This window comes from Mustela nivalis, assembly GCF_964662115.1.
Source record: "Mustela nivalis genome assembly, chromosome: 18".
Lineage (NCBI taxonomy): Eukaryota > Metazoa > Chordata > Mammalia > Carnivora > Mustelidae > Mustela > Mustela nivalis.
This window is the reverse complement of record NC_139037.1, coordinates 18,076,360-18,099,124: the sequence shown is the minus strand read 5'-3', so window position 1 is coordinate 18,099,124 and position 22,765 is coordinate 18,076,360. Positions and strand designations below refer to the sequence as shown.

The following is a 22,765-nucleotide window of genomic DNA, read 5'->3' as shown; positions in this document are numbered from 1 at the left end:
GGGCGGGGCCGGCGCCTACCCACAGGACTCCAACCCGGAACTAAATCTGGTCTCCCTCGGGAAGGCCGCGCGGCCCCTGGCCAGGAGCGGGAACCTGACCCGTCAGTGCGGGCCCCGGGGTCCAAGCTTTGGACAAGGAACGTCCTCGTTTTCGGAGACACCAGACCAGGCGCCCGCCTCGGCTGGAGCTTGGATGGTCTGGAAACTACAGGCGCCCTCGCCCTGGTTGGACCATGGCGCCCCCGCGAAACGTGGTGAAGATCGCGGTCCAGATGCCTGACGCCATCCCGCAGCTCATCCGGCTGGACCAGGTCACTCGGCCTGTCTGGCCTACATTCACCCCACCACCCACCTCCGGGTAGACCCCTTCCCCTCGGAACCCCCAGGGTCCTCCCCAACTCCTCCCCACACCTGCCCCATGAGTGACCTCCACTTGCAGGCAAAGCCTCTGGCCGCTGTGCTGAAGGAGGTGTGCGACGCGTGAGTGCTGGCTGGCCAGGCTGGGGAGGGGCGTCGGGGGCCGCCCTCTACCTGTCTCACTGAGCCTTGGCCTCCTGGCAGGTGGAGCCTGGATCACTCGGAATGCTACGCTCTGCAGTTTGCTGATGGGCACAGGAGATACATCACTGAGAACGTGAGTCCCCCCACCCGCTAGGCCCATACCCCACTGTGCGACACCCCCGCCCCTTCTAACCCACCTGATCTTGATCCCTCAGACTCATCCCCGTCTAGAATGTGATTTTTCTTTTCCTGACTCCCAAACCCTCCCTCACCAACAACCCGGATTAACCAATCCTCAGACCCCTTTGATGACTTCTCTCCCTTTCTCTCCGTCTTCTCTAGAACCGCGCAGAGATCAAGAATGGCAGCATCCTGTGCCTCAGCACTGCCCCAGTAATGCCCTTATGACCCTCCCCTCATTCCCTGCCCTAGACTATGCTCCTTTGCCTCCCACCTTTCTCTCTGCCCCTAGTGGGAGGGCCCAACCCCAGCTCCGAAGTGCCCCACCTAGTGGGCATCTGAGTCCCCACATCTCCAGTTGCTGTTGTCCAGCCTCCCTCACCTTTCCCACCCCTGCCCAGGACCTTGAGGCTGAGCGGCTTTTGCATGGGCTGCAGAATGGGAGTCGTGAAAGGCGCCGCGAAACTCTGCACCACCTCGTCTTGCTGGCCCCAGATGTGACCTTTGCCCAGGAGGTTATCAGCCGTGATGGGCTTCAGAGGCTAGGCACCATCATTGAGGATGGGGATGAGTGAGCACAGGACTGTGGTTTGTGGTGGACATGGTGGGGCTGGGGGTCCTGGCCTGGGCCCCACTCAGCCCCAGATGTCCCCCCAGCTTAGGAGAGGTGCTGACCCTTGCACTGAGGGCCTTCTTGGAGCTCATGGAACACGGCATGGTGTCCTGGGAGACACTCAGCATCCCCTTTGTTAGGAAGGTGGGATGGCTTTTCTAGGGGCAGCAGGTAGGGCTGTGGGGTGGTGGCAAGATCTGGCCTTCCATGGCAGGGAAGTGATAGCAAGCCCCTACCCCTGTTGCAGGTGGTGTGCTACGTGAACATGAACCTGATGGATGCATCTGTGCAGCCCCTGGCCCTCAGGCTGCTAGAGAGTGTGACCTTGAGCAGCCCTGCCCTGGGCCAGCTCGTCAAGAGTGAGGTGCCACTGGATAGGCTGCTGGTACATCTACAGGTGTAAGTGGCCGGGGGTGGGGGTGGAACACAGGGGAGGGGCATGGAGCCAGACCCTGGACAGCCCGCTGATAGCCTCTTCTTCTTGCCCCAGGATGAACCAGCAGCTACAAACCAAGGCGATGGCATTGCTGACAGCCTTGCTGCAGGGGGCCAGCCCTACTGAACGTAAGGTGAGTGTCCCATCTGGTGAGGACTGGGGGATGGGAGGAAGGGCAGGAGCTGGTGGGTACTGCGCTCCATCCCGGGACTGCAGGATGGCTGCTCACGGGGGGGCTGAATCATCTAAGCCCCCTTCCCACTTACCCCAGCACATGCTTGACTACCTGTGGCAGAGAAACCTTCGCCAGTTCATCTATAAGGTAGGAAGGACTGGGCTAGGCAGACCCCTCCCCACTTTTCCTTCCCCAGTAAGCCTCCATTCACACCTGTGGACTGGCCGTTCTCCAGAACATCATCCACAGTGCGACACCATTGGGCGACGAGATGGCTCACCATCTGTATGTACTGCAGGCCCTTACTTTGGGGCTGCTGGAGCCACGCATGAGGACACCACTGGACCCCTATAGCCAGGTGGGTGCCTTGGGGGTATACGAGGCTGGGGAAGCTAGAGCATGGCCTTGGATCTGTGATCCTGACACCCCCTTACCCCACGACGACCACCCCAGGAACAGCGGGAGCAGCTGCAGGCCCTGCGTCAGGCTGCCTTCCAGTCGGAGGGGGAGTCTCTGGGCAGCGGGCTTAGTGCTGACCGTCGCCGTTCCCTGTGTGCCCGCGAGTTCCGAAAACTGGGCTTTTCCGTGAGTGACCCCTCCCTAGCTCCCCACCCTCGCCTCAACCCAGGGCTGCTGTTGTTCCAGAGGCCGGGGGCCCTTCCTGAGCTGCCGGTCCTGCTTCCCCCCAGAACAGCAACCCCGCACAGGATCTAGAGCGCGTGCCCCCCGGCCTGCTGGCGCTGGACAACATGCTCTACTTCTCCAGACACGCACCCAGCGCCTACAGCCGGGTCAGTACTTGGTTGGGGGGTGGGAGATGGCAGGGTCCCCCGGGCCTTAGCTCTGCTCCCATCCCATTTGCTTTTTCTCCCACCCCAGTTTGTGCTGGAAAACAGCAGCCGTGAGGACAAACACGAGTGCCCCTTCGCCCGGAGCAGCATCCAGCTCACTGTGTTGCTGTGTGAGCTGCTTCGTGTTGGGGAGCCCTGTGAGTGGCACTGGGCACGGCGTGTCTGGGAACGGGGGACGGAAGGGCAGAGAGGGCCAGGGGCTGCACACGCTTTCTCCCTGAGCCCCGCCTGCCCCCCTGCTCCAGGCTCCGAAACTGCCCAGGACTTTTCGCCCATGTTCTTCAGCCAAGACCAGAGTTTTCATGAGCTCTTCTGTGTGAGCATCCAGCTGCTGAATAAGACCTGGAAGGAGATGCGAGCCACCCAGGAGGACTTTGACAAGGTGGACAGGGTGGGAGGGAGGAGACCCGAGCCAGGGCAGGGGCTGTTCTCAGTCGAGGTCTAAAGCGCAGTGCTGAGCAGAACTTGGTGGCCCCAGGTTATGCAGGTGGTGCGGGAGCAGCTGGCCCGCACGCTGGCCCTGAAGCCCAGCTCCCTGGAGCTTTTCCGAACCAAGGTGAATGCACTTCCCTATGGGGAGGTGCTGCGGCTGAGGCAGACAGAGCGGCTGCATCAGGAGGGCACGCTGGCCCCTCCCATACTGTGAGTTGGTGGGCGAGGTTCCCCTTCCAGCTCCTAATCCGCTGCCCCACAGGGCTTGCCCCAGGTCAGTCCCAGTCAGCAAGGCTTCCTCTTGTCCCCCACCCCCAGGGAGCTACGGGAGAAGCTGAAGCCAGAGCTCATGGGCCTGATCCGCCAGCAGCGTTTGCTCCGCCTCTGTGAGGGGACACTCTTCCGCAAAATCAGCAGCCGGAGGCGCCAGGGTGGTGGAGCCCGCGGGGAGGGGGGGCAGTGGGGGTGTTGGGGGGGGTGGGCAGAGTGTGGCTGGGTTGGGGTCAGGGCCCCTCTCGTCATTCGCCTCTTCCATTTCTGCTCACAGACAAGCTGTGGTTCTGCTGCCTGTCCCCCAACCACAAGGTGCTACAGTACGGGGACATGGAGGAGGGCGCCAGCCCACCCACCCTGGACAGTCTGCCTGAGCAGCGTAAGGAGGACAGGGCAGGGGTCCGGGTCAGCCACCTGCTCCCCCCGGACCACCCCGTCTGGGGACCGCCTGGGTCCCAGTGGTCAGCCCAGCCTTCTTCCTGCAGTCCCTGTGGCTGATATCAAGGCACTGCTAACAGGCAAAGACTGCCCCCACGTCCGGGAGAAAGGTTCAGGGAAGCAGAACAAGGTGAGTGCAGTGGAAACCTGGGGCTCCTTCCCATCCACACCTGCCCTGCTTTTTCCCCCCCGCTCAGCGCTCTCCACTCCCTGCCTTCCCCAGGACCTCTATGAGTTAGCCTTCTCCATCAGCTATGACCATGGGGAGGCAGAGGCGTACCTCAACTTCATTGCCCCATCCAAACGGGAGGTGAGCGTCTGGGCCAGGCTGAGCCAAGTTGGGCAGACGGGCCAGGGCAGAGATGGGCAGGCCCTCACAGAGCTGGCTCTGTCCCCAGTTCCACCTGTGGACAGATGGGCTGAGTGCCCTGCTAGGCAGTCCCATGGGCAGTGAGCAGACTCGGCTGGACCTGGAGCAGCTGCTGACGATGGAGACCAAGCTGCGGTTGTTGGAGCTGGAGAATGTGCCTATTCCCGAGCAGCCTCCTCCCATCCCCCCGCCCCCCACCAATTTCAACTTCTGCTATGACTGCAGCATCGCTGAACCTTGACAGTGAAGTTGGCTGTGTGCCTCAGCTGCTGGCATTGGTGGTGGTGAAGGGTGGGGGGTGGGAAAGTCCAGACACCCTGACCAGCAGAGGCTGCAGCAGAAATAAAGTCTGCTTGACTCCTGGGTGTATGTCGAGCCAGTTCTCCAACTGTGGGCCAAGCCTGCCTTCAAATTTAGCTGGCAAATGAGATGGGGCATCGGGGCAAGATCACTGCCTGGGGCCACAAACCTGGGCTGCTGTGGTTGAGGGGCTGGTCTTCTCCAGGAGGGGCTGGAGACAAGCTGACCCTCCAGTCCTTCCACCAGATGTGTCCTCAGCCTGTGTCAGTGCTGGGCCAGTTGAGGGAGAAGTGGCAGGGCAGAAGGTATTGCCCTAAGTGGATACCTTCCTGGGCCGCATTAACAGGGGCCTAGTTTCCAGAAGGCTCCTGACATCTGAACTCAGTCCTCAGTCCTGTTTGGCTACACCTCGTATCCTTTTCAAGACTAGGAGGCCCTCTGATGAGAGACCTAAAGGGATGCATGTAAAGCCGGGTCTGTTTGGTGATGAATGGCAAACTCCGAATTCCAAATTTGTGCCCCCAGGTGGTGGTGGGATGGGGCTGATGCTAACTGGAGGGTATTCAGTGCTGGCAGCCTGGCGTTCTGATCCAAATCTAGCCAGGAACATGGGTGTGGGGGGGCCACAGCCAGGCAAGACCCCTGGGAGTGGAAGTGGCGAGGGGTGTTGGGCCCAGCTGGAGGTCAGTTTCAGAGGCTAGTACACCAACCCACGGGCCCCACAGGGCATGCTGGAAGCTGCCACCTCTCTCTAACCTCCTCCATGCCCTTCAGTACTTCTCTTTCTCAGCACCTTCGCACATACATTTTCAAGTGTTAACCATCAACCTGTTACCTTGAAAACTGGTGAAATGGCATCTCCTTTGGACAATGCGCTTGGGGGAGCACCTGCTTCTGACTCAGGCCTCCAGGGCCTGACATGCCCACTCCTGTATTTGGAGCCTTCCCACCACACTTGGAATAGTTCAAGTTCAACTTGTTGAGTTCGAGATGGCAGCTCGGAGCGTGATCCCACATGCAGTTAACTCTACTAATACCATCAGTTCTTCCTCCCTGGTGTCTTCACTCCCTTGTCCAGGCCACCAGCATCTTGGCAAGAATCTTCCTGGTTTTCTGCCTCCTGTCTTACCCCTACAGTCCTTAACACCCCAAGTGCTTCTTCAGACACGAAGCTGATGTGATTACACACTCACATGCATGCTACCCCCATCCTGTATTTTTCAGTGTCTCTCTGTTGTCTGTGGGATGATGGTCAGTTACCCGCCTGAGCAGTAGAACTAGATGTGTTGCAGACATGTTGTGGTTTAGGACGTCTAACAAAAGGCCTGTGGCAGGGGCACCTGGGTGACTCAGTGGGTTAGAGCCTCTGCCTTTGGCTCAGGTCATGATCTTAGGGTCTTGAGATTGAGCCCCGAATCAGGCTCTCTGCTCAGCAGGGATCCTGCTTCCTCTTCTCTTTCTGCCTGCCTCTCTGCCTACTTGTGATCTCTGTCAAATAAATAAAATCTTAAAAAAAAAAAAAAAAAGGCCTGTGGCATGCAGAGTTCTCCAGAGTTCTCTGTGCTTGACCCAAGCTGGCATCCTCCCTGAGGCCCAGGGGTCCCACCCTGCCCTCCCTGGCACCAGTTCTGGCTTACCATGTGCACGTCCCTGTCCTTTCTCATTGCCCTCTTACTTCCCTGCTGCTCCTTTTTCACTGACTTGAGTCTTGCCTTGATCTCCCAGCTCTTCGTTGCTCTCCTAGGCTCCCAGTTCCAGGTGCTTATTTATTTATGCATACCCTGCACACTGGACTGTCCCTCTCTGCTGGGTCATTTGCTTCCCCACCTGACATGGGGACTGGAAGAGCTTTGGCACCTGAACCCCACATAAAGTGCACTGACCGTGGACACTTGGGCAGCCATGCTAGCTGCTCCTAGAACTGATGGACAGATGGACAAAGAGGGTGGACAGATAGTTTCTCACAGCTGCTGTTGAGAAGTCACTGGCACAGTGTAGGAGGTTGGACTGGGGACCTCTAATATCCCTACCCAGAAATACTGTCCTCTTTTTTCTCCCTGATGACAGCCTTACTAAGTGTAAGTGTGGTCCTGGGGCCTGGCTGGGGGACATGCTTGAAGGCTCAGACAGGGGAGGCCTCTAGGCTTCTAGTCTCCCACTATACTGGGCAGGAAGTTAGGACTTGCTGGGGGTACCTGTGGGGCTTTGGGTCAGGTGTAAGGAAGAAATTGGCTATGTGCCTCAGTGCCTCTGGTGTTTGTCCACATTGTCCCTGGGCTTGGCTGGGCTGCTTCAACGGAGGTTGGTGGGAGGGGGCCCTATAGTCTGAGAACTTCAGACAAGAAGGTAAGATCTGGAATTTTTAATTTTGTTTGGGTTTACAACAAAGTCTGTGGCTTGGCTTCTAAAGCTTGGTGCTAGTAGGGGCCGGGTGAGCTTCTTACAGGGGATGAGACGAGGTGAGGTGCAGGCCTTGGGTGTGAGAAGTGGGCAGGGCAGGAGGCACAAGGTCTCCTCTGCAGCTCCTGATGCATCCTGGGGGCCTGGCCTCCAGACCCAGGCCTGGCCAGGAGAGCAGGAAATGGCATTCCCAGAGGCCTGTGGCAGCGATGTATAGCTGGGAAGGGCTCCTGCTGGGCTCTAAGGCAGGCTGGGGCAGAAAGGCCCCTGGGCTGCCCTGGATTAGCCCTATACCCAGTCCTAGAAAAAGGGGTTTATAGCTTGGGGAAGAGGCTTTGGGGTATGTGGCAGAGTGGGGCAGAAGCACAGCGTCAAGCCAGGTCAAGAGGCCAGGGCTGGGTCTTTGGGGGCAATGGAGGCTGAAGCCCAGGGTTGGTGGTTACTGACCTGGCCCTAGAGCGTTAAGGTCAGGTCAGCCCCTCCCACATACCGGGACTGGATGCAGGTCACCTGGGGCAGCTGGGCTTGGAGGTGCCTGACGGCAGCCATGCTGATATGAGGGCACATGGCCACATCTAACATCCGGAGCTGCTTGCATGCCTGCCCGATGGTATCCAGGGTTCTGTGGGGAGGCCTCCGATGAGCGCAAGCCAGCGTGGGGACCCGGCCCAGCCCCTGTACCGTGGCATCATCAGACAACTCACTGCTCCGTGAGCTGTCCGCAGCTGGCCAGGTTGAGGTGCTGCAGCCTGGGCCAGGAGCGGGCTGCTTGGGCCCAGCCCTCATCGCTGAGGAGGCTGCAATGACTTAGCACCAAGCGTTCCAGGCTGGGGCAGCCCCTGGCCACGGCCACCAAGCCCTTGTCTGTGAGTGCTGGCAACAGGCTCAGGGACAGCCGCCTCAGCTCGGGGAACTGGAGCACCTGCAAGGACGGGGGTGAGGAGTGGGGGGGTAGAGTATGGCACTGGAGCCCAGAGGCCTTTCAGGCTCTCCCACCCCTAGCCAGAGGAATGGCCATACGTAGCAGAAGCCAAAGGGAATGGGTCATTTTCTAAGCAAAAAATGGGTTGGCCTAGGTCTGGCTCTGGTGCCAGGATCCTTGGTCTATCCACACCCCCAAGCACACACCTTGGCCAAACTGGCATCAGTTAGTTTGCTACAGGCTGTGAGGTCCAACTCCTGCAGGGCCCGCAGCATGAGCAGCGATGGGCCCTGTGGCTGGGCAGAAGGGTCCTTGGGGACTGAGGCCTGATGGTCCAGCTCTTGATGTAGCTGCGGGAAGAAGCTCCTGCTTCTCAGGTTCCTCCTGAGTTTGGCCCTCAAATGCTCCTAGAGAGAGACACTTAGGAGGGGCAGGAGGGCAGCTGAGCCCAGGGACCAACCCCCCTTCCCTGACCTGCACCTGGGGCTCCTGCACAGGCTCCTCACTTGGTTCTCCCAGCCCCAGAAGACCCCAGTCTTGGAGCTCCGTGCACCAGGCCAGACGCAGGACAGAGAGGTGAGTTAGGCAGGTGCAGATGGCCTGAAGGGTCCTATTGGTGAGGGCCACACAGGAGGACAAGTCTAGCACTCTGAGGCTCAGGCCCAGCACTGGGATCAGGGAAAACACTGAGGCGTCCTAGGAGGGAAATGGAGAAGGGAGAGACCAATGGGCAGGTAGCTTGTGCAGGTGTCCCTAGGATGTGCAGATGTTCCAGCCCCACAGGCAACAGGGAGCTACCAGATGGTCCGTGGAGGGAAGCAACCATGTCCCTGTTCTGGTAACAGGTAGGTGTGGGACACCAGGAGGAGTTTGCTGGAGGCCCAAGGCCTAGACTGTCTGCAGTGGGAAGGGTGCAGGTGCAAGTTTCTAAAGTATCTGTTGTGCCTGTGCTCCCAGGCCCTGCGGAAGTTGTGGGCAGAGGCAGCCTTCTGGCTGCAGCTTAGTGGATCATCGATGGACACCTGGCCCTAGCTGAGCCAATCAGGTATGCTCCCTCCGGAATTTGAAGCAGAACGTGAAGTCACTATGGGGGTAGGGCTGCCACCTGCCAGGAGCAGGAGCTAAGGGCAGAGTAGAGGAAGCTGGTTTTTAAAGAGGTTTGTAAGAGACACAAGAACGCGGGGCCCTGGGGAGAGCAGTTAGGAGACCTATCGTGCTGATGGAAAGATGAACCAGAGCAGGATAAAGGAAACAGTTGTGGAGGAAAGAATGAGAGAGTTTTCAGGCTGGGAATGCCCTGTGCACACTGAGAGGTTGAAGGAATAATCCCCCGAAGAGGGAGAGACTGACACTGCCAAGTTAGGGACACCACCCAGAGGGACAGGGCTGAGCCCTGTTGAAGGGACTGGCCGCAGCCAGGACATGACCCTGACTCCCACATCACATTCCCTTCTGTCAGACCGAGCTGAGCAACCTCCTTGTATAACTTCAGTACCCATTCCCTGCAGAACCCCCTTTCTCATCTTCCCTGCCTCCAGAACACCCGCCATCAGTGCCCCTACCCAGACTACAGGGGTCACGGAGCACTTAGTGTGCCAGCTCGTGGGCTGGGCCAGCCTGGTCCCTTGGACCTCCTCTGTCTGGGCCCACAGCAGGGGATAAGGGGAGGAGTGCCTGCAGGCACTTTCCAGGCTCCTTTCCCCTTGTGTCCTCAGTTCCTTTCTCATCACTCTTACTTGGACATCGATACTGGGCAGTGTCTCCCTGCTGCCACGGGTGCAGCTCCCCCAGGCCCAGCCCTGCAGAGGAAGGAAGGGGAGGGTATGCTCACCTTGAGAGAGGAGCAGTAGGCCAGGCTGAGGGAGGCCAAGGGGGCTGGAGCCCTGTGCCCTGAACCCAGGGCCTGGGCCAGGCCCTGCCCGCTCACCAGACAGCACTCTGCCAGGTCCAGGCTGCGCAGTTCCCGCAGCCCCCCCAGCGCTGTGCATCCCGCATCCGTCAGCCGCTGCAGCTTCCTCAGGCGGAGGCACCACAGGTGCCCCAGGCCCCGGCCAATGGCCAGGAGTGCGCCGTCGGCCAGTTCTGAGCAGCCGCTGAGGTCCAGGGAGGTCAGGCCCGACTGCAGACGGCACAGGGCGATCACAGCCTCTGTGGAGAGGTCCTGGCAGCCATGCAGCCTCAGCTCCTGCAGCTGCAGCCCGGCCACCCCGCCCAGGGCCTTCAGGGCCTCGGGGAGCAAGCCAGTGTCGCTCAGGTCCAGGGCGTGCAGCCTACCAGCCCTCTCCTTCACGAATTGCAGCAGGTTGTGGAAGGAGAGCTGGGAGGGGGAGGAGTCTGGGGAGCCAAAGGAGCCCCGGGTTAGGCGTAGTTCAAAAGTGAAGTGACAGTAGGCCAAGGAGAGGCGCTCCAGGTTGGGGGCACAGCTGCTGAGCCTGTTGAAACTGAGGTCGGTCAGGTTCCGCAGGCCAGCCAAGTTGAGCTCACACAGGCCACTCAACACCTGCCGGACCCGCTGCGACGTCTCGGGCTGCGCGAGCAGCGTGCCTGATGTGAAGAGGCTGTGGCAGCCACTGAGGTCAAGGCTACGCAGGGCTGGGCAGCCCAGGATCAAGGCCACAAAGGAAGCCTCCGTGGGGCTGCCCCCACTGAGGCACAAACTCTGCAGGTGGGGGCCCAAGTGGTAGGCGACAGACTCCAGCACCTGTTGGGAAGCTGGCGAGCCATCCAGGCTGGTCAGGCTGATGCAGGTGACGCCCCTGAGGCCCAGGCTCTTGATGACCGGGAGGGAGGCAGAGGACACGGGGATGTTGTACTGCACATTTGTCTAAGGGGCAGCAGCAGGAATGGAGTTAGCCCTCTTGCCTCAGAGGGGGTTGGCCGTCAGGTCTGGCGGCCAGTCATTGGCAGGTCAGGGAAGGGCCCTGTCACAGTGAGGACCCACTGTGGTGTGCGGTGTCGTGTGGTTGAGGGGGTGCTGGTGGGAAGTGGGAGGTGGGAAGACAAGTCACTCTGGGGCTCAAAGGAGGTGACTGTGAGGGGAGGGCAGGGAGGTTATCGACAGATGGGATTGGATGCCCATGGACGGATGGGGACAGGGTGGGGAGCCGGCATGCTGGGCGCAGGGGGCTGGGGTGGCCTGGAGGAGGGCCAGCAAAGCTCCCAGGGGGCAGAAGGACTAAGTGTGCTGGATCCCAAACTCTGGGACCTTCCAAAGGTGGCCCTGAGACCTGTGGCCTCGGTTCCTTCTGCAGGGAGTCAGCTCAGCATTACCTAAGCAACCAGCCTCCCCCCACTTTTTCCAGAGACTATAAATAGCCCTCAGAACAGCTGAGGACATTAAGAAGCAAAGCAGTTGTCACTTCCCACCATCGTGGGTGGCCCAGGTGCCAGAGGTCTAGGGCAGGCAGTGAGGCCTAGGTCCCCTGGTGGCCAGAGCAGCTCAACCACTGGAGTGTGAAAAGGGGTGTGTGTGTGTGTGTGCGTGCGCATGTGTAGGGATGCACCAATGTGTGTGGGCCCTGCAGGCTCCAGAGTTCAAGATGTGCTTGTGATCCCTGGGGCTTGTCTCTGGGGAGTCTATATTATCTGTCCAGGGAAGCAAGGAGAAGCCTCCCATTTCTGTGGGCAGAAGCTAAGAGAATGAACCTTGAGGTGCCAAGAGTATGGGGCTGGCCCTGCTGTACGGCAACAGGGGAATGAGAACGGGACGGGGGGGGGGGTGTGCGTGTGTCCATGCCTGATGTGGGGTGGAGCCTGGAGGTGAGCTCAGGGCTTGGTTGAGGCAGGGAGAGCCTGGCTTATCTAGGAGTTTGGGGAGCCCCATTTTCATTGACTTGTCCCTGATTTTGTGCCAGAGGGAAGTTATAGCAGGTGTGGGGGAGGGAGACAAGGGCTTGGCTTCTTCTCTACCCCTGACGGATGGCCAGGCCACAGGCAAGCAGTACTCAAAGGCTGTTTCAGTCCATCATCGTGATCCTGACACAGGAAAGCAAGCTCTAAAAAACCTGACCTGTCGGCTACTGCAAGAACAAGCTGATGTCCCCTGCTTCTGCCCCACGGAACGTCATCAAAAGGGATTCAGAAAGGTAGGATGACACATAAGGTGCACATGGGCAAGATACTTATCAACAGGATTCTCCCAGGAAGACACATGAAACCCATTCCTGGGAGGAGAAACCGGGCTGACTTCTGCCAGAGGGAGAAGCAGCTCCCTGTGGCTGTCATCATGGGAAGGAGTGTGTGGTAAGAAGTGGGGGCCAGCTCCTGACCACTTCCACAGGAATGAGGGGTCAAGCCAGGGATGTGGTCCTTGCAGACTTACAGGTGCACTTGCCGCAGCTCCCCCTCATGGACACTGGGAGGCAGTAGGGGTGGGAACCCCAAGGGCCTGGCTCGGGGAAGGTGATTCAGGGGGATGAAAAGATCAGGGGGGAAAGGTTTGAGAAAAAAAGGCTAAAGCTGGCTGCCAACAGAGGGGCCAGTCCAAGGATGGAAAGTGAGCCGTGGCTGCAGGTGCAGAGCAGGGCCCGTTGCTGAAGCAGTGTCGCCCCTGCCCTCATGTCGTGTCCCCCACTCCCATCCCCACCTCCCAGGCTCCACCAGCTGCTGTCCTTTGCCTTCCTTCCTGAGCCTTGGGGGCCAGGAAATGTTCTCATGTTCTCCCCCTCTCCCACTGCCTCCCTATGAACAAGGTAGGTGAACAGCTGAGGGGGAAGGCACTGGCAGTCAGCCTAGAGGCCAAGTCCAAGGGCAGACTAGTGGCAGGAAAACCAACGAAACTCAGGGGCAGGGCCTGGTCTGAAGGACTTCCAGCGGCTATTGGGAGATGTGAGAGAGAGAGAGAGAGTATGTGTGTGTGTGTGTGTGTGTTGAGATCTGAGACTGCCTCCCTGCTCCCCATTGTTTTTCTTGATGGGGAGGGGGCAGCCTCTAAGCCATCGCCCAGGTAGTCTGCCCTGGACTCAATGCGCAGAGCTCAGGAGTAGCCCTTTAGGGATATTGATCATCTGTGGGGAACAGAGCAGCAAGAAGAAGCAGCAGGCTCCTGGGTCACTGTGGTCTTTGGCCCCAGCGTAGGAAGGTCCCCCTCCCTAGGCCCTATGCAGATGCTTCTGGAGCTCCAAAGGAGGACTGCAAGGTTATCTGCTCCAGCTTCAGCTTCCCTATTCACAGAGAAGCCAACCAGCCCCCATCTTGTCCTTTTCCGGAGCTGGCCTCTTAGGACTAGATGCCAAGTCATTTGGGAAATGCCCAAATCTGCTAAAACGGACACATAGCCCTTGACTGTGAGAGGCCAGGGTTCCACTGCACCTCATGAAGCCCTGAGCTGCGATGGCAGACTTATGTGCAGGCTTGGAAAGCCATCTGCTAGAGGAATGGCTCTCCTGTTTGCTGGCATGGGAATCCAGAGCTAACATGCCTGTTCTCCAGAAGAAAATATATGCCCTGGAACCCAGGGCCTTTGTTCTCTAGAGAGGAATTAGACCTTGGGGGTCATTTCCAGAGGCTCCTCTGGGCCTCTGTAAGTACCCCAGGCAGGAGAAGAGAGTGGAGGGCAGAAGCTGGTTGTCCAGAGTTCTTCACAGTGCCCAGCCCAGTGGCAGGCAACCAGGGCTCTCCCCGAAAGGGGCAGAGCCTGTGTGTGTGTGTGTGTGTGTGTGTGTGTGTGTGTGTGTGTGTGTGTGTGTGTCTGGGGGAAGGTTCTGCCTTTGTCTACCTTCTTATTTGAGAAGAGATAGGATTAAGTGGGAGCAAGTCAGGGGGAATAAGAAGTCACCCATCCAGCATCCCAGCCTGGCCTGGTGAGGCATACATTCCAGCCATGCTTTGGTAAGCCAGAATCCTCCACAGCACCGACTAGCAGGAAGTGCTAATTTCTTATCCACCTGCCCATATCTGGACCCTGGGAGATGGTTCCTGCTAGTAAATCCTGCAAATTGCTCTCTGGGACATGGTGGTGGTGGGGTGTCCACAGAGCCCCAGATGCCCTGTACCTGTGGCCTGTTCTTCAAGGGCTCCCAGCCCAGGCGGGGCTGAGTTCTGCTGAGACACTAAACAGGTGTCTATGTCTGGAGCTCACAGTTAGCTGGAACAGCCCGAGGGCTAAAACGGTGGCCGACTCTACCATCTCAAACTCCGCCCTCCACCTCACTCTCCTATCCCATTCTAGTCTACTCCTGACTGCCCACTTGGGCTTTCCCCTCTCCTTCTTGGCTGGACTCCAAGAACCTCTCCCCTGATTACCTTTTCTGGGGTCCTGGGGCCCTGCCCCCGTCATGCTGCTGTGCCCATTCTTCTTGCCTTGCCAAGATGAGACTGCTGCCTCCTCTGGGTCTGTGCTAAGGGTACAGAATTCTGCCCATGGAAGCCTTAGTCTCCCCCTCTTGTCTCCCCCACTACCACCTCCTCCCCTGGCTCTCTTCCCCGCTTCTCCAGGTTTCTCTCCAAGCCAACCATTCTCTCCAGTCCCTGATGCAAGGGAAGCACCATCCCCTTACTCTGACATTCTCAGAATTCTCAGAGACGAACTGTTCTGTTTCAAAAAGAAGCCAAAGTCATCAAGTGGGGAAGGCCCTCCCTTTGCCATGTTTACGTCCGCCAGCCAGCTCCCCTAACCACCTTCCCTCTCCCGGCCCTGGTCCCCTTCTCTCGACCTGCTGGGCCTGCTCCCACTTCTGGCATAGCAACGGGCAGTCCCTGCCTTTCCACTGCTTCTTCCTCGGTTTACAAATACCTCAGGGTCATAACTAACAAAAGGCCTCCCTTGATCCTGCCCCACCCCCCACCACTCCTGCTTCTCCCCTTTCCTCTGCCAGCAGGCCTCTTGGAAGCACGTGGGCCTGCCCACACCACGCTTGCCACCTTGTTAAACCTCACCCACTTACCCCTCCATCACTCCCCCATGGGACCTCTCATTCCTGGCAACAGCTTCCTCTCAGCAAAGTCACCAACATCTGGGAGCTCCTCTGCAGACCTCCCACAAGTGTCCTTTCTGCTGTGCCACCTGCTGTGGATGGCCAGTGCCACACCCCCTCTCGCTCTCTCCCACTGGGGGTTCTGTGGCTCTGCCTGCCTGGCTCTCCTCCTACCTTCTAGCCTGCTCCCCATCAGCCTCTTTTGGGGCCACCAAAGAAGAGAGAGACCCAGTCCATAGAGGAGTGAGTTCACACACACACACACACCCCTCCCTGATCTTTTCATTCCCTTGAATCACCTTCCCCACCCACTGGGATGGATCGTCCCACTCTCCTTAAATCTGAGAGAGGGAGCCAGGCCCTTGGGGTTCCCACACCCCACTGCCTCCCAGTGGCCACACACGCGCGCATGCGCACACACACACACACGCACGCACACACACATGCGCATGTATACACTCTCCGCTGCACCCTGGCAGACTGCACTCCATCACATCCCAACTTCTTTATTTGCAGTCCACATCTTTTTCCAGAACACAGACATAGAGCCTGGGACCTCGCCAGATACATGGATGCAACATACTTCCTTCTAAATTCACTGTCTGATCCCCTAGTGCTGCTCCTTCTCCTGAGCTCTCACTGCCTTCTACCAGGTCACCTGAGTCAGAGATCTGGGAGCCGTTCTAGACCCTTCCCTCACTCCCTGCCTCCAGTGAGCAAAGTCCCTTGCATCTCAAGCCCCTCCACTCCCGCCTCACTGCTCCTGCCCCAAGTCAGGGTCCCGCACTGTTGCTCAGAAATATATGACAGCAGTTTCCTCCTTATGGGAGTCCTGGCCCCCGGTCTTTCTGGCTATCTGGCCTTTGTACTGTCACCAGGTGGTCCTTACAAAAGGTGAACTGGTCGTGCTCTTCAGACCCCTTGGTGGTTCTCCACTCCACGGGATGGAGGCTGAGCCTCCCAGCCAGAACCTCCTCAGCCCGGCTTTCCCATGCCCGTGTCCCCACCTCCCCGGCCCTGAGAATGGCAACTTCTAATGCTTGTCTCACGCTGCCAGGCCTCTCTGCTTGACGCTTTTTCTGTTTGGTCACAGTGCTGGGGCAGTAAGGGGCTTGGTCTCACCGCTTACCTACTTCTGTTCTTTAGCGGATATGTATTCCTCTTTCTAGGCTCAGCACAAGCATCCCCTTCTCCATGAAGTCTCTTCTGAATCTTCTCGGCACCCCTGTGTCCACACAAGACTCCAGTGCAGTGCCTCTACTCACTCTTCTTAGCTCAGGCTTCCCTCCCTCTCACTACCTGTTCTCAAGCAGTGGAGGAGTGCCGTGCCTCCCCGAGCCCTGCCGCCCAAGTGGCCAGCCCAGGGCCCGGCACAGACAGCCAGCATCCCTGTCTGAGGGAGCGAGGCCTTCTGAGCGGCTCTGGTAATTCTCCCGCTTCCTTCTGCCCTGTGACTATTCCAAGCCTCTGAGCTGAGGCCTTGGCCTCTACTTTTCTTGTCACTCCCCAAGACAACGTGGCCTCCAGATTCACCCAGCCCAGAGACCATTAGCCTCAGAGGAACTTCCTCAGCAAACCGTTCCACACTGCCACCGGCTCCCCTCCATGTCCCAAGCCAGAGAGGTGCCATCCTCCCGACCCCAGCCCAGGCGAGGCCTTCTGTCACCCCAGGTGGCATCTGCCCTTTCTCCTGTCTCTGCTTCAAGCATTCACATTCACCCCTCCTCTGTGACTCTCCTCAGCATACGAACACATTTGAAATCTATCACAACGAAAATCCTTTGTGGAGTCCCCTCAACCTGTCATTACTGCCCTATTTGTTTCCTTCCTCACATGGAGAAGTTTCTTGCAAAGGAGGTCACTCTCTACAAGCCCTTTCTTAATCTCATTCACTCTTCCACCCACCTGGCTTTTGCCCCTAGATGCCAAATGTTGCTGAAGTCACTGGGGACCTCCCTGGACATCAGACATCAGGGACACTCTCTGTTCTTTATCTTCTGGACTCTTCATGGGATTTGACACTGTCAGTCATCCACTCGACACTGTAAATGCTCTCCACTTTTGATCCCTGGGACTTCCTCCCAGGAGGGGCCTCCTCCCTTCCACGCCCTTGGATTGGTTACTCTCCTGGGGTATTCTGCGGCCCTGCTGTTCCTATGGCTCTTCCCGTGCTTTCTGGGTGGGGGATGTTGCTTGGATCCATGGTTTCAAGCTCCACCCATTCCTGAATGGTACCCAATTCTGCATTTATTACCAAGACCCTTCTCTTGAATTCCTTGCTCAGAAACCCAATGACCAACTGCATCTCACCATCTAGATGTCTCACACTTCAAATTTTCAACAGCTCCAAATCAAATTGCTTTAAACACTGAGGTCAATGACACTGGATAGATCACGTGACAATAGACCCTACTTATATATACACATTTAATATGTGACAGAGGAGTCGTCCCACGCAGCAGGGAAGGGGAAGAGTATATATAAATGGTATTAGGGCTCTTTGAAAACTAATCAGTTTAGCTTCTTACCTGAGAGAATAGATCAAAATGACCTTTACAATTAAAAAATTACTATAAAAATTCAAGCCATGAAACAGAAGAAACACTTGTGAACCTAAAACCTGTCTGAAAAAATAAGTCTAATTAAAAAAACCCAGAAGATGGGGCGCCTGGGTGGCTCAGTGGGTTAAGCCGCTGCCTTTGGCTCAGGTCATGATCTCAGGGTCCTGGGATCCAGTCCCGCATGGGGCTCTCTGCTCAGCAGGGAGCCTGCTTCCCTCTCTCTCTCTCTGCCTGCCTCTCCGTCTACTTGTGATTTCTCTCTGTCAAATAAATAAATAAAATCTTAAAAAAATAAAAAAAAACCCAGAAGAGATATCTGAGTGTATATCAAATCATGAAGAAGCAAGGGGTCTCTAAATTTAAAAAGCAGTGGAAGAAGTAAGAAAGCTAAAGATGTTTAGAATCAACAACATAGAAATTTAACGTCTGAGTCTCAGAAATAAGCTTGTATCCACAACTCAAATACAGAGGCAAATATGTTAGGAATATATTTCAATAAGTATGTAAAAGATTCATCTCTTTAATATATAAAAGGTTCATACAAACGGATAAGAAAAATACTAAGATGCCAATGGTTAAATGGATAAAGAATAGAAATAAATAAGAGAGGGAAATATAAATGGCCAGCTAATGAGAAAACTGTTCAACCTCAGTAGTGATCAGAGAAGTCAGAATGAAAACAAGGAGTTGTCACCACTTGCCTTTCAAACTGTCACAGATGTCTGCATTCACTTCCGAGATGGGCTGTCTCCCCACATCCCAACTCACCCTCTCCAGTCCACTCAGCACTGGAGTTCCAACACATCACACCATGTCACTTCTCTGCCTTAATATTCCTTTACAGGCTCTTGAATGGTAATTGGGCCCCAACACAAGTGCCAGCTTGTGGTCTGACCCACTCCCCCCACCCATCTCCCACCCCTTCTATGCACATCTCAGTTCTAGTCTTAGGGAACTTGTGTGGTCATTTCCAGAGCTATTTCACACCTTGGTGCCTTTCCCAGTGCTGTCACCGGTTCCTGGGAGACCAACCTTCCCCCTCATCCTATTCCATTGGGAAGCCTTCCTTCCCTGATGCTGCTGGTCTCCTTTGGACGTCCTTCTTCCTGTTCTTGGTGCACCCTTCATTCCAGTGTCACAGCACCAAGCATACGACATCACCAACCCTCATGTACTTGCTTTTCTCCTTCACTGGACTGTGAGCTCCTTGGGGCAAGGGATTATGTCTTACTCATCTGTAAAGTCCCAGCACTGTACCCAGAGTCAAGTGTGTATGAGTGTCACATATATATATGTATGCATGGATGAATGAATGAATGGACGACATACGAGCAGGGCCATGAGCAAACCGGAGTGAGAGACAGCTGAGAATGGGCCAGGTGAGGCTGGCCACCTTACCTCCCGAAGGGCATTCTGGGCTGCACAGTACCAAGCCCGGCTCACGAGGGAGGCCTCTTTCTGATCTGACAGAGGCAGAAAGCTCAGAATATGTGTGAGCATCTGAGGGAAAAAGACAGGGCATTGGGAACTATTAGAGCTGGGGGTCCTTGGAAACTTCTCCAGCTAATAGTGCAGTCAGTCTGAGGGGACTGGAACACTGGCTTCTAGTTCATTTTGAGTCCTAAGCTTCATGGGGTCTTCACTTCCCCCTGTCTGGCCTCCAGGCATCTCTACTGTGAACAAACCATTCCTGAGTCTTCCCTGGATGCAGGTTTGTACTGACTGATAAAAAGCAAACTTCCCACTCAGTTTGGTAAAAAGAGCCTGGGCATTAGGACCAGATAAACCTAGTTCAAATCCTTACTCTTGTCAACTGACCTCTTTGAGCCTTGTTTTTCCTAATCTGTAAAATGGCAATGGTAGTGAGGTTTAAATGGGTTGTGCGAGAATTTAATAACATAGTAAATGGTCGGAGCGCCTGGGTGGCTCAGTTGGTTAAGCATCTGCCTTCGGCTCAGGTCATGATCCCAGGGTCCTGGGATTGAGTCCCGAATTGGGATTCCTGCTCAGTGGGGAGTCTGCATCTCCCTCCCCCTGCTCTTGTGCTCTAGCTTTCTCACTGTCCCTTTCAAATAAATAGAATCTTAAAAAACAAGACATAGTAAAGTGTCTTGCCTAAGACCTAGGACAGCAAGTCAGGTATCCTCCTCTGGTCTTTGGAAACCATATCCCTTCCTCCTGCCCTCAAAGCTCAGGCTATGGGTCCTCCCTCTTTCCCCATTTTCTCCACTGTCAACTCGCCTTCTCAGCTGGCTGTTATGATCCCCAATAGGACCCAGCTCAGGCTCTCACTGCACCTATGCTCTGTAAGGCTGGGGGTCATGAGGTTGGAGGTCCTACAGGGAACTGGGGAGGGAGCCACTTGTGAGGCCAAGAATGATCTAATATTAACTGTTCTGGAATTTTCCCTCTTGGACTCTTGTGACATTGTGTTTTCTAGAGCTCCACTCTCCCAACTCCAAATGCCCTGTTTCTGGAGTCTTCTGTGGCTCTCCTGGCTCAGACCCGGTCTTTCAATCTGTTTACTTCCTAGGATAATAAGTTCATTTGCATGGCTTCAGCAGTTACCTCTACAGGAAAAACCAACAATTCAGTATCCCCATATTGTCTCACCATTCATGTGTGAGTCTAGTGTTGCCAATCGTCCACAGGATCCATCATCTAAATGATTTACTATCACTTTCATCTCAACCAAATTCACATTCTCAGTCCAAAACATCCCTTGCTCCCAACTTTCCAGCACTTGAGCTTCAATGCCACTAGTGCATCTTGCCTGAAGATCCTGATAATACTGCAGACTCTTCATGCTTTTCTGTCTCTTGCTGTCAGATACAGGTGTACAGCACAGGCTTAGGCCAGGATAACTCAGACTCATTCAAATCCCAGCTCTAGGAGCACCTGGGTGGCTCAGTGGGTTAAGCCTCTGCCCTCAGCTCAGGTCATGGTCTCAGGATCCTGGGATCAAGCGCTGCATCGGGGGCTCTGCTAAGCGGGGAGCCCGCTTCCTCCTCTCTCCGCCTGCCTCTCTGCCTACTTGTGATCTCTGTCAAATAAATAAATAAACCTTTAAAAAAACAAAAAACAAACAAATCCCAGCTCTACTACTTCCAAGCTGTGGGACCTATATGACCTCAGGCAAGGTAACCGACCTCTCTTGAGCTTCCGTTTTCATTATACACACACACACACACACACACACACACATTATGATGTGCTTGACACTTAGTAGATGTTCCATAAATGCTTGCTGGACTGCCGTTACTAATATATCTACCTTTAAAATTTTAGCACCTCAGTAGCCCAGATCTTTATCACCACACACCTGGATTCTTTCTACAATCTTCCACCTAACCTCCTTGCCTCCAGGCTCAGCCTTGCTAGTCAATTTGCACACAGTGACAAGGTTAATTTTCCTTTAAAAACAGCTTTTACGGGCACCTGGGTGACTCAGTGGGTTAAAGCCTCTGCCTTTGGCTCAGGTCACGATCCACGGTCCTGGGATCTAGCCCCATGTCAGGCTCTCTGCTCAGAGGGGAACCTGCTTCTTCCTCTCTCTCTGCCTACTTGTGATCTCTATCTGTCAAATAAATAAATAAATAAATAAATAAATAAATAAAACAGCTTTTAATCTTAGCACATCCCTGATGAAAACCTTCAGGGTATCCAGTACACTCAGGACAAAATCTCTACTCTTGGGTCAGCGAGACCCCCAAGCAAGACCCTGCCAGGCCCTGTGCCTGACTGGACCCCTGAATCCAGAGCTTCCTCAGTTCAGGCTTCCCATTGTCCTACAGCCATACTATGCCTATTACCTTTTGCCTATATAGGCCTTTTTCCAGGAATGCCTTTCCTTAACCTTGACGTCACCAGCCCATTCTAACCTCTTCTTTTTTTTTTTTTTTTTTGTTCATTCTAACCTCTTCTTCCTTTCTTTGATCCCTAACACACAGAAGTTACTTAGCCAATAGTCATTAGATTGAATTAAAGATGGATAGTGCTCTATCTCTATTTTCACCAAAGCCCTCTACCTCAATTTTCACCGAAGGTTTGCCCAGGGAAGGAGTGGGGAAGATAAAGCAGATCACTACTGAGAAGACTGGGGAGAACCGCCTTCTGGGTCAGGAAAGCTAGGCATGGGGAAGAGAACACTGATGAGATTGGGACTGACTAAGCCCCCAACCCCAGGGGGAGGCAGGGAAGCCTGTCTGAGCCAAGTTAAGACAGTGGCCATCCTGTCTTCTGGGGCTCAGCAACCAGCCCAAAAAGCAACAGGAGAGGGCAATAAACTGTCCTCACTGAGGGGAGGGAGCATGGCTCTTTGAGTTGAGAAACGGGGTAGCTTTTCTAGAGGAAAGAGGAGGCAATGGTAAGGATGGAGTCACCATCCCATTAATCCTATCCTAAGGGGCTACTACTAGAGATATGACTGGTTATTCCTGGGATCTATGTAGTAGACATCCTCTGGTGCCGGATGCCATGGTAGGTGGCTAAAGGAGGTAGAAGCTGACCTATTTTTGCTAAGGGGAAGAAGCACCGTTCCAGGGCTGATGAGGAAAGGGTGACTTGTCTCCCGTGGACCACGGGAGAGGGCTGCCAGCTTTCAAGGCAAAAGGGTCAGAGAGGCCATCCCAAGAGGCCCCTGGGAACAAAAATCTATTCTCTCTCTCTGGCCAGTGGCGGCAGAGTGGCCTTGCTCCAAACTAAGGAAAAGGAGCAAACATCCCATTGGGTGAAGGAGGTAGGGACAGCCATCACTACAGACTGAGGGAGTGGGGAGCAGCCCTGTCCTAGGTGAAGTAATCCAGCGACTGTGCTCGGAGTTGATGGACGGGTTAATCCGTCTCCCACCGCCAGGGGGATGGGGCAGTCGTCTTTCTGGGCAGAGGGAATGGAGTGATCATCCCAAGGGGCCAAGGAGGATAAGATCGGTTACCCCTTGGGGACTAGGGGATGGAACGGACATCTTCCAGAACTGACGGGGAGGGGTGGCCATCTCTAGAGAAGGGTGTAAGCAGAGACCCTGTCCTCGCTGAGGTGACACGGCAGCCATCTCCTGGGGCCGATGGGTAAGGAGAGAATGGTTCCCCCAAGCTAAGGGGACGGGATGGCCCAAGGTGGCGCCGTTACCCACAGCCTGCAGGTCCTGCGATCTCGATCTCCGGCAAGTAGTTTCCGCCAGGCGGGCGGAGCCGGGCGAACTGTCTGACAGCCCCTCCCCACAACCTGGGACCCCAAGGGCGGAGCCTGTCCCAAGCCGGGCCTCAGGGCGGCCTCTTCTCACCCACCTCCAGGGGCAGCGACTCGGCCATCGCATCCCTGCCGCCTCCGCCCCCGTGCAAGGCCTTCTGGGAAGTGTAGTCCTACCGACTTTGGGTGCGGGGAGGTACTGGGAAGGAAGT

At 55.8% G+C, this 22,765-nt stretch overlaps 2 protein-coding genes across 6 annotated transcripts; one reads left to right on the top strand and one right to left on the bottom strand.

Moving 5' to 3' along the window:
- Positions 1-4: 4 nt before the first annotated feature.
- ELMO3 (engulfment and cell motility 3) lies at positions 5-4,632 on the top strand. Of its 2 annotated transcripts, none has more exons than XM_082711917.1 (20): positions 5-311; positions 440-480; positions 562-634; positions 844-894; positions 1,083-1,252; positions 1,339-1,438; positions 1,542-1,693; positions 1,785-1,863; positions 2,002-2,052; positions 2,141-2,263; positions 2,359-2,490; positions 2,595-2,696; positions 2,785-2,893; positions 3,002-3,138; positions 3,235-3,398; positions 3,507-3,619; positions 3,736-3,840; positions 3,947-4,029; positions 4,123-4,209; positions 4,298-4,632. In XM_082711917.1, the coding sequence occupies exons 1-20, from the start codon at positions 234-236 to the stop codon at positions 4,508-4,510; spliced, it is 2,163 nt and encodes a 720-aa protein (XP_082568043.1). In that variant the 5' UTR covers positions 5-233; the 3' UTR covers positions 4,511-4,632. The 2 variants fall into 2 exon arrangements, with proteins under 2 accessions (XP_082568043.1, XP_082568044.1); XM_082711918.1 differs by having other exon boundaries at positions 27-311; positions 3,507-3,574.
- A 2,284-nt stretch (positions 4,633-6,916) lies between these two features.
- On the bottom strand, positions 6,917-22,763 carry LOC309853614 (uncharacterized protein). 4 transcript variants are annotated; one of them, XM_082711910.1, is made up of 8 exons: positions 22,652-22,763; positions 18,765-18,866; positions 9,723-10,715; positions 8,366-8,587; positions 8,098-8,241; positions 7,674-7,891; positions 7,460-7,591; positions 6,917-7,269 (listed from the first exon to the last, which is right to left on the bottom strand). In XM_082711910.1, the coding sequence occupies exons 1-8, from the start codon at positions 22,673-22,675 to the stop codon at positions 6,987-6,989; spliced, it is 2,118 nt and encodes a 705-aa protein (XP_082568036.1). In that variant the 5' UTR covers positions 22,676-22,763; the 3' UTR covers positions 6,917-6,986. The 4 variants fall into 4 exon arrangements, with proteins under 4 accessions (XP_082568036.1, XP_082568035.1, XP_082568038.1 ...); XM_082711909.1 differs by lacking the exon at positions 18,765-18,866 and having other exon boundaries at positions 6,917-7,167; positions 8,098-8,298; positions 8,372-8,587; positions 22,498-22,763; XM_082711912.1 differs by having other exon boundaries at positions 6,917-7,591; positions 8,372-8,587.
- Between the last annotated feature and the right edge of the window lie 2 nt (positions 22,764-22,765).

What these genes read in the sequence shown, in the direction of transcription:
- LOC309853614 (XM_082711909.1), bottom strand. Translation starts at nt 22,680, where the DNA reads ATGCGATGGCCGAGTCGCTGCCCCTGGAGGTGGGTGAGAAGAGGCCGC. An exon ending in AGCCTGTGCAGGAGCCCCAG is followed by an intron (nt 8,299 to 8,371) that starts GTGCAGGTCAGG and finishes GTCTCTCTCTAG; the next exon opens with GAGCATTTGAGGGCCAAACT. An exon ending in TGCGGACAGCTCACGGAGCA is followed by an intron (nt 7,592 to 7,673) that starts GTGAGTTGTCTG and finishes GCCTCCCCACAG; the next exon opens with AACCCTGGATACCATCGGGC.
- ELMO3 (XM_082711917.1), top strand. Translation starts at nt 234, where the DNA reads ATGGCGCCCCCGCGAAACGTGGTGAAGATCGCGGTCCAGATGCCTGAC. An exon ending in TTCGCCAGTTCATCTATAAG is followed by an intron (nt 2,053 to 2,140) that starts GTAGGAAGGACT and finishes GCCGTTCTCCAG; the next exon opens with AACATCATCCACAGTGCGAC. An exon ending in ACGCTGGCCCCTCCCATACT is followed by an intron (nt 3,399 to 3,506) that starts GTGAGTTGGTGG and finishes CCCCACCCCCAG; the next exon opens with GGAGCTACGGGAGAAGCTGA.